Below are 14082 nucleotides of genomic sequence, written 5' to 3' on the forward strand. Positions count from 1 at the left end.
AGACTTTGTATAATTCTGTTGCCTCTATTATACAGGGTGCATCAAAAAAATCCTGAAATTTGGCACATCTATATTTCTGAAACTAGTAAACACATACAATGAATTTTATTTTTTGATGAATGGGAAACTCAAAAAGCTTTTTTCATACCTTTTCTTAGGTGTTCAATATGCACCCCTTGAATGCATGCCTTATGTCATTGCGGTATTCAAATTGTCCCCACACTGCACCAAGCATGTCTCAAGTTACAACTTCCATAGCTGCTGTTAAGCAATGTCTCAGTTCATTCATTGTTGTTGATGACAAAGGCACATAAACAGAGTCTTTTGTAGACATCCACAAGTAATAATCACATACAGTCAAGTCCAGTGACCATGGAGGCCAGTAATGTAAGGCTGAATCATTTGGTCCAGTGTGACCGATCTATCATTCAGTAACTCTTTGATTTAAAAAATCTCACACTTCCAGATGCCAGTGTGGCAGTGCCTCGTCCTGTTGGTAAATAAAACCATTTGAATCAGTCTCCAACTGTGGTAAAAAAAATTCTCAAGCAAATTGAGATATATGCTTCCTGTAACAGTGATCTCGACAAAGACAAGTAGACCATACACCTTTTCTCGTGAAACTGCACGAAGCACAGTAAAATTTGGAGAGTCCCTCTCACGTTGCACAACTTCATGTGGTTGATCCATAATCTCATATTCCCACATTGTGATGGTTCAACTTTCCATTTAAGTGGAGTGTTGTCTTGTCACTAAACACTAAGTGTGGAAGGAAACTATCATCCTACATTTTGCCAAGAACAAAATTACAGTACTCCATACATTGTTATTTGTCACCTTCATGAGGAGCTTTCAGTAACTGAATTTTGTATGTTTTATTTGTAAACATCAATGTAACTCATGCCAGAAGGACACAGGGTGCATGTTGAGCTGTCAAGCTGCATGGTGAATGGATTTCTGTAGACTCTGTGATGTTTGTCCGCTTTATTTTCTCATTGCTAGTCCTTGGTGTCGACGTACTGCATTGCTAACTTGGTGAAAAATAGGGCGGTGGGGGTGGGGTGAGGGGTGGAAGTTTGACACTGACTACATAAATGATGTAGCTGATAATTGCACAGATGTGTTTCACACTTCTTTACTTTCACTGTTCACAATCACCCTCAATAATACAAGATTACCCTCTTGTATTATTGAGGGTGATAGTGAACAGTGAAAGTAAAGAAGTGTGAAACACATCTGTGCAATTATCGGCTACATCATTTATGTAGTCAGTGTCAAACTTCCACCCCTCACCCCACCCCCCCTATTTTTCACCAAGTTTAGCAATGCAGTACGTCGACACCAAGGACTAGCAATGAGAAAATAAAGCGGACAAACATCATAGGGGGAAAAAAAACAGCTTGCTTTGTCACAACTCCTTGTGAAACTATGGTGGATGCTTTCGACGTCTGTGTCAGAAACTCAGGAATTGCCTGGCTATTTGTCAAACAACTTATTTCTCAGAACTGTTCATGCTATAGGAGGATCCACACCATACCTAGTACGAAAGTCACACTGAACAGTTATTATTGACCTGCACTGCACAAAATGTAGCACATAAAACACTTTCTGTTATCCCAACACCATTTTTACTAGAACTGAAATGGGCGCATACTGCTGCTACCAAACAGGAACCATGTGAAACTCAATAGTTTGCTCTTTCCAATAGTACATTTTTCACACACATTTCTCAAATAACATAATAGTTATGATTTTTTTATACACCCTGTATATCTTGGATATCCATCATGAGAATTAGGTAAGAGAGATTAGGGCACAGGCATGGGCTACATATAAAGTCATTTCTCCTCTTCTTTATTTACAACCGGAAAAAGGAATGATGTGACTAGCATTAACACAAAGTACGCTCTAACATGCACTTATAAAGTGCTTGTGAAGAATATAGGATGACTCAAAAAGTACTTTCGAATTTTAATGTGTAACATCATCCTAACTGAGGAGCATTTATAAATGATACTTGGCTTAAGTGGTTTACAGAGTAAAAAGTATTTTTCCTCAAGGATATTCCATGCAATACATAAGTGTAGCACACAGGAAACCCATAAAGCACCAATGCCAGATCGAAAATAAATTTTCAATCTGCAGTGAGTTGTGGGCTGATTTAAAGCTTGCTGGCAGATTAACACTTTGTGCCAGTCTGGGACTCGAACCAAAGACATTTGCCCTTCCTCATCTAAGAGCTCTATGAACTGTGCTATCCAAACACAACTCATGATCTGCTGCCCTCACAGCTTCACTTCCACAGCACCTCGTGTCCTGCCTTACAAACATCATAGAAATTTTCCTGCATATCTCACTGGATTAGCAGCCCTGGATGAAAGGATGCTGCAGCTTGAGGTAATGTTTCCAGAATTAGTTCTTACTCTGCAGTGGATTATGTGCTGATTTGAACTTCCTGCCAGATTACAACTGAGTACCAGACTGGTACTTGAACCTGGGACCTTTGCCTTTTAAGGGCAAGTGATCTACCGACTGAGATATCCAAGCTTGACTCACCCCTTGCAGCTTTACTGTATGGGAGAACTTCAATGAGGTTTGGAAGGTAGAAGATGTGGATCGGCAGAAGTAAAGCTGTGAGGGCAGATCATGAGTTGTGCTTGGATAGCTCATTCAGAAGAGCACATACCCACAAAATGCAAAGGTCTCAGGTTCATGTTCTGGTCCAGCACACAGTTTTAATCTGCCAGGAAATTTCATTGATTAGTTTGTTCAAACCAAATGCAACCCTTAGAAGTAAGGATCTTCAAAATGTATCATAGGAATGAAACATTCACACAGCAAAGGAGGCATCAGCAGGAACTCATTACATGAAATTCTGTATGTGAAGTGACTAGGCAAACATACAAAAAATAAACTATGGTGGTGCCAACAGGTGGACAACTTAATCATCAAGCTTAGTTGTGCCTGCTTTACATTAAAAAATCTCCCTCACTGAGGTGATCTAAAGATGGAATCACTTTGCACGCTTTCTCTCAGAACTGGCTTATGGCATAATCTGCTGGGACAATGAACCTAAGGACAGAAAAAGTTTTCTTTTCTACAGCAGCATTTGTAGCAGTGGTTGAATCCTTGGCCAGCATCAGAACATGATGATGCAATGACATATTACAAAAAGTTATGTTGTATCTGAGCATGTAATGGTTGTGGTGAAAGGTGGTCTTTATTTAAAACTGACTTTTTATTAATGATCAAATATTACATTAAGGAGAAAATATACTGTGAAGTGATGTAAGAGGTCCAAAATCTGAGAAGAGGTGCAAGATGCAATACAGCTGAGGAAATAAAATATTTATTCCACAGAATGTTTTAGTAAGGATAGTCTGTAAAGTTGATAACAAAACATCTTGCAGAAATTTCTTCAGCAAACTTTGAATTCTTACCCTCGCATGCCAATACATTTTCACATGGTATTAGTGGTTCATAATAAGAGTAAATCTAGAATGTATTGTGAAATTCTCAAAGAAAAAAAGAGAAATGAAAATAACTTCATGTGTTGCCATGTTGTGATTTTCAGCCTGAAGACAGGTTCGATGCCATTCCCCATGACAGTCCTGTGTAAGCCACTTCAGAACTGCTTAACTACTGCAACCTACATCCATTTGAGCTTTCCTCTACAATTTTTAGCTCCTACACGTTCCTCCATTACCAAATTGATGATTTTCTGATGTCTCAGAATGTTTCCTAATGACCTGTCTCTTCTTTTCATCAAGCTGTGTCATAAATTTCTTTTTTCCTCAGTTTGATTTACTACTTCTTCAATAGTTATCTGATCTACCAATCATTATGGACATGTTATGTGCTAATTCAAGTGACCAACTAGACTTTGCTGTCACCAAAAGTGTTCATCATTTAATTTCCTTAAACCAAACACGACAGTGATATGAAAATTTGACATAGGACGTTAGTAAGGCTGGCGGCTACCTGAATTTGCATGCACAATGGCCTGATTGGCTAACTTCAATGTTAATTATCTTAGAACTGGAATAACATACTGATTTTTTTCTCAACAGTTATTTTTCAGCACAACCTACCCCACAACAGCCTTAGAAACGTTTCAGGGTCTTTCTGACCACCCTACATATCCTAGCTTTCGGAACTACTAGCTCCTTTCTCAGAGAGGAACAAATGTTGATAACATTAAAAATCAATTTCAGTGAACTTTGATCCACCAGTCACAATATGAGAGGCAAAAATAATTTGCATACAGTTTTTGCCATCTTGTCTAGGGTTCAGATTGGAATTTTGTACTCTGGTGTGAAGGTATTCAGGAAGCTCTCATCTACCTAATAGTTAGAAACTGGAAATCCCAGACTGTTGAAAATAAAACTGAAACCATCTCATTGGCTACTCCATCTTCAAATTATTTGAGTATTTAAATAAATGACTGAAAATTTCTGATAGCTGCATAGAAAGCAACAGTATTTCTTGTAATGCTGCATGACAAGTAGTAACGTTACTGTGGAAATGACTTAATATTTACAGATGGAGGTAACTGTTTTCTTTGAGAAATACCAATGAAATACAGCAAAAACACTACTTGTTATCAAATATATAACACCAGGAAGGATATCAGGTAAGTTTTTACTTGTTGCACGTGTACAATACAGTAGGAAAAATACATTAATGAAATTTTTAGAAGATTTAGATGTACTCAGGATGCAAAATTTAGTACACAGAGCTGACACTTCTGGAAGCAATAATAGCTCTAATGCGGCTAGGCAGCAAGGCATACTGAGTTTGGAAACAGATAAAGGTATGTCATTCCATGCTGCTTCAAGCCTATGCCATAGTTCATCAATCATCGAGGCTGGCAAGTAGTGGCAAGCCATGACCAAATGTTTTCAATGGGTGAGACAGCTGGAGGACATGCTGGCCACAGCAACAATCAAATACTCTCTTCATTGAGGTAGGTCATTACAGAACGGCCAATATGTTGTGGTACGTCATTACCTTGTTGGAAGGTAATGTCACACAGACTTAAAGAAAGGCACAAACACTGGAGTTAACATGTCAGAAATGTGATGGCTGCTGTATATATTACGAGCCTTGTGAATGAGAGAAGATTTTGTTGTGTAACCAATGACACTTCATACCGTAATGCCAAGTCCTGGGCCTGTATGATGATAACAAATGCAATCTTGCATTGTTCAGTCCCCTCAAAGCCTCCACACATGGATGTGTTATAATGGAATACTTGCTGTTTGGTGCTAAAAGAATTCAATTGAACTGTCTGATACTCCAACCTGACAATCAACTTCTGCTAATCCAAAATGAACAAATATTTGTACAGTTACTAGATAATGATTATACAGAAAAGTACAACAAAACTCCCTTCCTTCAGTCAAAACCGTGTTTAAAAACTATCGAAAGTTATGTTACATGTAAGTATAACCAATAATTATCAAACCTCACAAATTAATCAGAAATTTTCAATGTTCTCTTATGTTTATTTTCTTTTACTATCACTTTCTTTGATAAAATGATACAATCAGTAATAGGTTTGTTACTTACAGTAAACTGCAGGTCAAGCATTTCCAAATTTCAATAATTATTAACTCCAAGATATTAAGAAATATCATCAAATTTATTTAGTAATAAATGTAGCTTTCTGAAAAATTAAAATAATATAAGATACCTTGGACAGTTAATTTAATTAGTAACATGTTTTTTTTCTGTAGCCTAATGCTAAAAAAAGGTGAAAACAGCCTAATCACCATAAAATTTTCATTTACGTAAGTTTCTTATTATTTCAATTTGTAAATATGCTGAAACCATTTAATATTCGCAATTAATTTAAATTTAAATTTATTGTGTTCCAAAAATAAAGTAAGAAAAATAGTCACAAATGAAACCAAAAGATAAAAAACACATGAGACCACATTAGATTCTTCATGAACATTCTGTCCCTGTTTCAATCAATAACTCCCACTTTTTTCTTCTCTTGAATATTGACTGTATATTGAATATTCTTATTGACCTCTTGATAGTCATAAGTCAGTCATCTTAGTTTCTTGTTGTACAGTACTGCTTTTCAGTGACACAAAACTGCAGACATCCCCATATAACTTAGGAACATCTCATTCCATTACAATGCAAATCACTAGTCTGTATGCAGAATTGAGACTCATCTGAAAAGATGATGTAGGGCCATTGCTGTGTCCTATGTTACTGTTGGACACACCACTGTTAGCATACATCTCTCTGCTGATATGTCAAGACAAGCCCCAACAAGGTGTACTGTGATGACAGCTCTGTTGATCTCATCTGTTGATCTGACAAATCTCTTCACACTGTTCACATGCAAACTTATCTCACAAACAAGTCCATTTCCTAACTCAAGTATATGACGTGGCTGTATGAACCTGATGACCAAGTGAGGAATATATCTACCCTCTCAGATGCTAGCTGCGTGGGCCATTGTGATCCTGCATTGTACTAAGTATGACTGTCCTGCATCCATCAATTCCATATTCACATGACAAAGCATAGGCCATTGTGAAATCCCAATATGTGCTGGTAGAAACTCCTGCTTATGCAAGGCACAACATTATCTCACAGACAACCAACATTCAAATGCACTTTGTTAATGAGACCCACTACATAATCTTTCCCTATACAAAGAATGTAGATGGCAATACTCATACCAACTTTCTAGCACACTTCACAGCAGCTGGATATTCACTGCATGCTGCCTTCATGATGCTGCAGTTTTAATGGCCAGGCGAGTATTAAGCTACCAACAGAAGATAATTAGCAACAGTTTGTGTGTGTGTGTGTGTGTGTGTGTGTATGGAGGGGAGGGGGAAGGGGGGGGGGGTGCAAAATGTAATCTGGAAGTAATTTCCATAATTATCAGTGGAAGTAGATTGGAACTAGTTCCAATCTGTTGTTAATATACTTTAAAGAAGTAGCATGAAGTGGCTGTTTCTGTCAACTGATGTGTAACTTGACTAATTCCACATCCCTGATGGCTCTCTTTCATTATCAGAGGAATGCAAATCTTAAACCCAAATTCCAAATTCTCTTATCTCACCTGTATAATGTTTGCTTCAACAGAAAATTCCTTCAAGAATATTAGTATCCTTCCTTCTACAATCACCCCAGTGAAAGCCCAGCCCATAATCATCACCTATTGCTCCCAGGCAGACTAACCTATCAAAACAACCACATAACTGCACTAATGTTTCAACAGCAGAAAGCAGTACTGGTAATGCACACTTGAAGTGCAATACAAAAAAACAGAAAGAAAAAGATTAAAAAAATACAAACAGCACTTGTCTTCTGGTAAGCTGAACAGCAAAGTGACTACATGCACAATTTTCACATTGAGGTAAATCCTACATTTGAGTAAGTAAACACTACACAGATACAAGGTTTGTTCAAAAAAATTCCAGAACTTTATCCGCAAAATTTTTCTTTGCTTTCCTTTTACTTATGCACATGCTCTTCTTTGAAATACTCTCCTCCACAATTGATTTACCACTCACAGTGGCATTTCCACTTCTGGAAGTAGTCTTGGGATGCCACTTTCTGGATCATGTGAAACACCGTCTGTGAATTTTCTTTTATCTCAGCTATCATTGCAAGTCTTAATCCTTTCAATGGCGTTTTCAACTACAGAAATAAAAAGAAGTTCACAAGGGCCAGGCCTGGAGAGTATGGAGGACAAGACAGCTCAGTGATTTAGTTTTTTGTGCAATAGTCATGCAACAACAGGGATGAATATGCTAGTGTGTTATTGTGCTGCAAGAGCCATGAATTGTCACTCCACATTTCAGGCCATTTCCTTCTCACATTTCCTCACAGCTGCTGAAAAATATAGTGATAGTACCATTGATTAACAGTTTCCCCTTCTGGCATGAATTCATGTTGAACTAATCCTTCAAAGTCAAAGAAAACTATCAGCATGGCTTTGACATTTAACCTGATCTGAAGACCATTTTTTTTTTTTTTTTTTTTTTTTTTTTTTTTTTTTTTTTTTTTTTTTTTTGTCTAGGAGAATCTTTCCCAACCCACTGTGAAGATTGAACCTTGGTGTCAACATTATAATCATAAACCCACAACTTGTCACCATTTATGATTCTATTAAGGAACATCTCATTCTCATTTGTACAATCCAAAAGCTCTTCACAGATTGTGTGGGAAGGTCTTTGTGGTCTTGGCTCATGAGCCATAGGACAAACTTGGTGGCAACATGATGAATTTCAAGATGCTGTGCCAGGATTTCGTGACATGATCCAACTGAAATGTTACATTCTTCTGCAATCTCTTGGACAGTCAGTCTTTGATTGGTGCACACAATTTCTTTGATGTTCCTGAGATGAGCATTGTTGGTAGATATTGAGGGCATCTTGAATATTGCTAATCTTTAACTTCCGTCTGGCCTTAAACCATGTAACCATTGATGAGTATAGCTTAAGCACGCATCACCACAGGCTTCCTGCATCATTTGGTGTGTCTCTGTAAAGGTTTTCTTGAGTTTCAAACAAAATTTAATGCAGACGCATTGCTCCTCTAACTTTGCCATCTCGAAATTTGCAATGTTCCACACAATACAGCACTGAACAGTAACTAACAGACATACAACTATGAAACTTCCAGCAGTTATACATTAAACACAGGCATGTGCAGGGATGCCAACTGCATTTCATTTCATACATCATTGGTGGAAAATTATGAATGTTCCAGAATTTTTTGAACAGAGTTGGTATTAATTACAAGCAAGTTTCACCTCACCTGAAATATGAAATGAATTAAAACTTACTACTACAATATTCGTCACAACAATATTAAACTGACAGTATCACAGAAGTTATGAAAAGTATGGTAACTAATTAAAATAAAATGAACTGTTCCAAACACTTAAGAATGTGATGTACAACTTCTGTGACAACCAACTGCTGTCAATGAGGCAGGAACAAAGTTGGTACTTTTTGAGAGGGACTATCCTTGTCATATGAAATAATCTAGGAGAGCCACAAAAAGGCAACAGTTCATTGACTAGATGGAGACTTGAAATCTGTCTTCCTGCTGCCTATTAGTTAGGGACAAAAAAATATACTTTGTGCACTTACGGCCCATCTCTAAATAGAAGTGTAATCCCAAACTAACAGTAATTAATAATTTACAGATATCAGAAAGAGGTATTTTTGATATGTTTTGTAGTTCACATCTTGCTTGAACTTCTTTGGTATCCAGGTTGATAAAAAATTCCAATGCTGCCAAAACACTGACAAAGTCATTAATAAACTGGTTTGTAAACTGACTTCATGCTTGCCTTGCAGTTATAAATAGATTTCATTGTTAGATCTCTAGAAATTAAATGCTACCACATTTTGTGTATGTTCTCCCCCTTTCATTTTGCAGGATGATAGTTATGAACAATGATACAAAAGTCAATAAAGTATTTATTACACACGGACAAACAAAAACAAACAGAGATGACAATTTTATGCTGTACAGACATTGAAATAAAGCAAGTTTAACCATCTAGACATGTTTTACTTGTTCCAGTGCTGAATTTCATATCCCCTTAAATTTATGTCCTTTTTATTTTTTTCATCCTAAAATGTAATGATGCTGATATGGTGATCTAAATACTACATTCGCTGTAAAGATGAGTAGGGCTATACTTTGTTGATATAATGTCCATGGAAACTGTAGCAAAGTGTACTCCTAAATTAACATTATGTACAGAGAATCTTTGTTCATATTTGTCCAGCAACCATTGACTCGGTAAAAGTTGCAACAAAATTCTGCATTTTATTCAAACTGCTGACTGAAAATAGCTGTATGGTACATCAGTGTTTTGTACGATTCACTATAATGCGGTAGAAATGAACCAGTAATGTGATGGGAATGGTGATATACAAACACAGGTTACTGAAAGACACAATACAAGAAACACATCCATTCACAGATGCAGCTCAGAACACACTGCAGCCTTTGGTCAACTCATATATATTGCAGTCCTCAGCTACTGTTGATGGTTATAGGTATCAATATCCCCAAACAGCCCTCCTCTATCCCTCCACACGTAGTACAGAGCACTGATGGGAGGACTTTCACGGGAAGGTGACTGTTGAGACAGTTGGTGTGGACACGTTTCTGGAGTAAGAAGTTTGGTGGCACAGGTATGCATGACCAACTTGCCATAGCTGGTGCAGGTGGAAGGCATGGTCAGACCATTTCTCATTGTTAATTGGTGTTACTGCATGTAACTGACTATGCTATGGTTGTCACTGCTTCAGGGCACAATTGGACCGTTTCTCAGCGGTCAGTATTGTAGAGTTGGGTGCAGTACTTAAACAAACAGATGATACGGTTGCAGATGTTGAGAGAGCTGTCAGTTGTATCCTCCATAAATGTTGGCAGGTGTGCAAGAGGTGACAGAAATGTTGGAGGTGGGCCAGTGAGGTGGGGTTGAATGGCATGTGTGTGTGTGTGTGTGTGTGTGTGTGTGTGTGTGTGTGTGTGTGTGTGTGTGTGTGTGTAGTAAGCCCTGGGATGTGTTCTCTGGTATCATGCTGTATGGGTGATGTGGTTGTGACACCAGGCAAGAATTGGAAATGACAAAGAAAATCAATGACCAACACACGTTCAGTGGTATCAGTGATGCAGAATGTACATGTGAGTTAATGTTGATTTGAGAGGTGTAAATTTCATGTCATGGATCTGTACACTCTGATTATGGAGTTACTGGCCGCATACAGTTGGAGTGACTGTGCTGTTGGCAGTCAATGTGTTATTTTGGGGTACAGAGCTGATGTCAGAATCAGTGTTGATGAGGAAGTATTCACCAGAGTTGAGAACGAGGAGGTATAATCTGCCTCTTCGATGAATGAGTGAGTAGGTGTGTGCAACATATGGAGCAGTGGTTTGGTGGTGACTTATGTAGTTGTGTGAGCCAGTGGGCCTACAATTGCTTGTGCTTGCAGCTTGGGAAATTGTATGAGGCAAGAATTTGCATGCAGTGTCACTGAACTGGATGTGGTATCAGCAGGCTAGTAGCCTTTAATCGACTGCTGTGGTCATTGTTGAGTTGTGTGGTGTTGTGTTGGTGCCATGTGCAGTCTGCCACTGGGCACTAGCAGTCATGTCACCGCTGGTGAAATTTGGCTATGCTCAGCACTGTCTGGTACATGGAACAGGTTGCCAATTTGTTGGGTTCTGTGTGGGTATGGTGCCTGTGCTGTAATAGCATAAACAACCTATTGACAAGAGCCAAGTGTTTCCCCAGCCATTTTGTTTCATGTGGTATTAGCGTTAGTTGTAACTGTTGCAGCAGTTTGAGGATCCAGAGCGTGCACAAAGCAGGGTTGGTCATGAGATTGATGTCAACTGTGGACCACAGATGGAGCCAAAGTTGTGATAGCATCTCGTTTTTGAGCTGTTAACTATGTAGAGCTTCTGGTAGCTGTTGCTCCAGTGTTTTTATAGCCTTTGCAACAGCATTGTCTTAGTTGTATAGTATTTATTTTTGATAGGTGATGACAAGATAATGTTACTGAGTAAGTCTTTGTGTTCTATGAGATTAATGATGAGTCTGATGTATTTGGTGTCATTGTTGATGATATTTGGCAAACACAACACCCACTCAGCTGTGGCGAACGATAGTGCTGGCTGTACTGTTCTGAAAGGTGGTAGTCTTCGTTGAGACACAATTTTGTGTGAATGAGAACTTCTGGAAGTAGTATGATCACAGTTGGCCAGTTCAGTGTTGAAAACACAGGATGTTGTGGTGAGGTAACAAATGCAGAATCTGAAGCATTGTCCTACCCAACAGTTTGTGACAGTGGATGTGGACAGGCTGGAGTTCAGACACATTACACAGCATGTGACATACAGATGATTTGTAAAAAATGTCACAGTTAGTGGTGAGTTCCACTTGATAGGTCAGTACACAATGTATAGATAGCAACTGATTGTTTTGGGATGTGGATGTAGAAAATGTGAACGATTGAGCAAGACATACACTGTAGTAGGTGTGGTAGTTATTAGACACAGTTGTCATATATTGATTCACTGCACTAGGTGTGAATTCACAGGGTAATCTTGGTCAAATAGTAAGTTGTGTTTCTTTGGTCACTGTCGTGGTGTGGTGGCTGCTGATTCAATGGTTGGTGTGTCATTTAACATTGTGATGCACTCACATTTTATTACTGGATGGGTTTGGACACTGTAATTACATTGTCAATGCACTTCACATGAGGTTAATCCAGATGCAGTGGTGTGTGGATCTGGTGGTGTTGAGAATCCAACAAAAGATAACTGCATTGTTAATGTGTAGTAGGCAGTTCAGGATGAAAATTTCTGTATTGTGTGTCATGGTTGCACCTGGGTTCACCACTTTGATAGAATTCACTACAAGACAGTATGAATGTACCAGTAATGAGACAGGAACAATTAGACAGAAAAATAATTTATTGACAAGCACAACACAAGAAGCACATCCATTCACAGACAAAGCTGGGAATGCATTACAGTCTTTGGTCACGTCACAGATGTTGCAGTCCTCACTCACTAGCGGTGGTCATAGGTATATATATTCCCCCAAGTTAACTCAGGATGTGGTTACACTGAATCTGACTAATGTTTTGTTTAACATCATTGACCAGTGTAATAAAGACGAGTTACCAAAGTTGTAAAGCTAAGACATTTTTACAACTGATGGTTGCTCCAGGCTACAAAGTAGAAAATATATAATACATTCACAATGGGTGAGCATGCTTGCTGATGTTATATTGGCTATGCTTAAGATAAGGTATTTTTTCTTCTTTTGGTGTATTTAATATCTGCAACAGCAATACTGAAAGTGTAATGTTCCAAGGCATTTTTGACACTCAAATATTAATACATTCATGATGATGATACTTATGACAAATAATGTTTTAAAATGAAATGTGACATTATAGATGACAAGACAAGATCTAAATATAATTTATATGTGGTCTGTGTTGTCTGGGAATAGCCTAATGTGGAGTTCTTTATCTGGAATACAAAAACATTTATCACATTTTTATGGACATAAAACAGAAGTCTGGGGATCTCCAGAAATCCTGAGCTAAATTTATGACTTCCAATGAGAGAATTTAATGCTAACATACAAGTACTGACTATTATATGTAGATACAAAAATAGCCGAAATCTAATGTTCTATTTATAAAAAAGTTTTTATTTTCTTAATTTCATTGCATATCCAAAAGAAAATTACTGGCTGGAAAACAAACTTACTAAATTTGAAATATGATAAACCCCTAATAAATAAAAATAACTTAGACTTCCAAGGCAGAGAAATAAACTACACAGCCCATACTTTCACATAATCCACTTCCAGTGCAGACTTCTGAGAATCCCATGTTGGATACCAGTTATCTAAGTCCTTGTAGAAACGTAGAATGGACTGCAAAAGAAACAGAATTTTCCATCATTCTTAAGTTGTAACCAGAATAACAAAAATTTTCCTATAAATTCATTATTGTGTACACTGCTCTACAAGACAAATTGCCAGCTTGAAATAATCACAAATCATAAGAATTAGCAATTCAGAAAAAAACATTTGTCATAAACAGTATGCAGCTTCTTCCATAGTCATCTGGCATATTTATCTTATTTTATTTTATCAATTTTAGTTTGAGTTATGTTGATCCAATCATAAAATGCATTTTTAATATTGCAATATTATGAAAAGGAAAGTTGCTACTCATCATATAGTGGAGACGCTGAGTTGCAGATAGGCACAACAAACAGACTGTCACAAATAAAGCTTTTGGCCATTAAGGCCTACACACACACGCCAAATGCAACTCACACACACGTGCAGTCTCAGGCAAGTGAAACCACACTGCGAACATCAGGACCAGCAGATGATGAGAGTGGCGAGTGGTTGGGGGTAAGGAGGAGGCTGGGGCAGGGAGAGGGGGATGGATAGTGTGGTGGGGGTGGCAGACAGTGAAGTGCTGCAGGTCAGATGGAAGGCAAGGGAGAGGTGGGGGGCGGGGGGGGGGGGGGGGGGCGGAGTAG

The 14082-nt window shown here is 38.1% G+C and overlaps 1 protein-coding gene across 2 annotated transcripts in view; it reads right to left on the reverse strand.

The window, feature by feature from the left end:
- Positions 1–13215: 13215 nt before the first annotated feature.
- LOC126253463 (beta-1,3-glucan-binding protein-like) overlaps positions 13216–14082 on the reverse strand; it is a 324996-nt gene continuing 324129 nt past the window's right edge. For both annotated transcript variants that reach the window (XM_049954818.1, XM_049954819.1), the window contains exon 9: positions 13216–13462. In XM_049954818.1, the coding sequence (XP_049810775.1) occupies positions 13361–13462 (102 nt within the window). In that variant the 3' untranslated portion in view covers positions 13216–13360. The remainder of the gene's footprint in view (positions 13463–14082) is intronic.

Source organism: Schistocerca nitens, chromosome 4 (genome assembly GCF_023898315.1).
Source record: "Schistocerca nitens isolate TAMUIC-IGC-003100 chromosome 4, iqSchNite1.1, whole genome shotgun sequence".
In the NCBI taxonomy this organism is placed as follows: Eukaryota; Metazoa; Arthropoda; class Insecta; order Orthoptera; family Acrididae; genus Schistocerca; species Schistocerca nitens.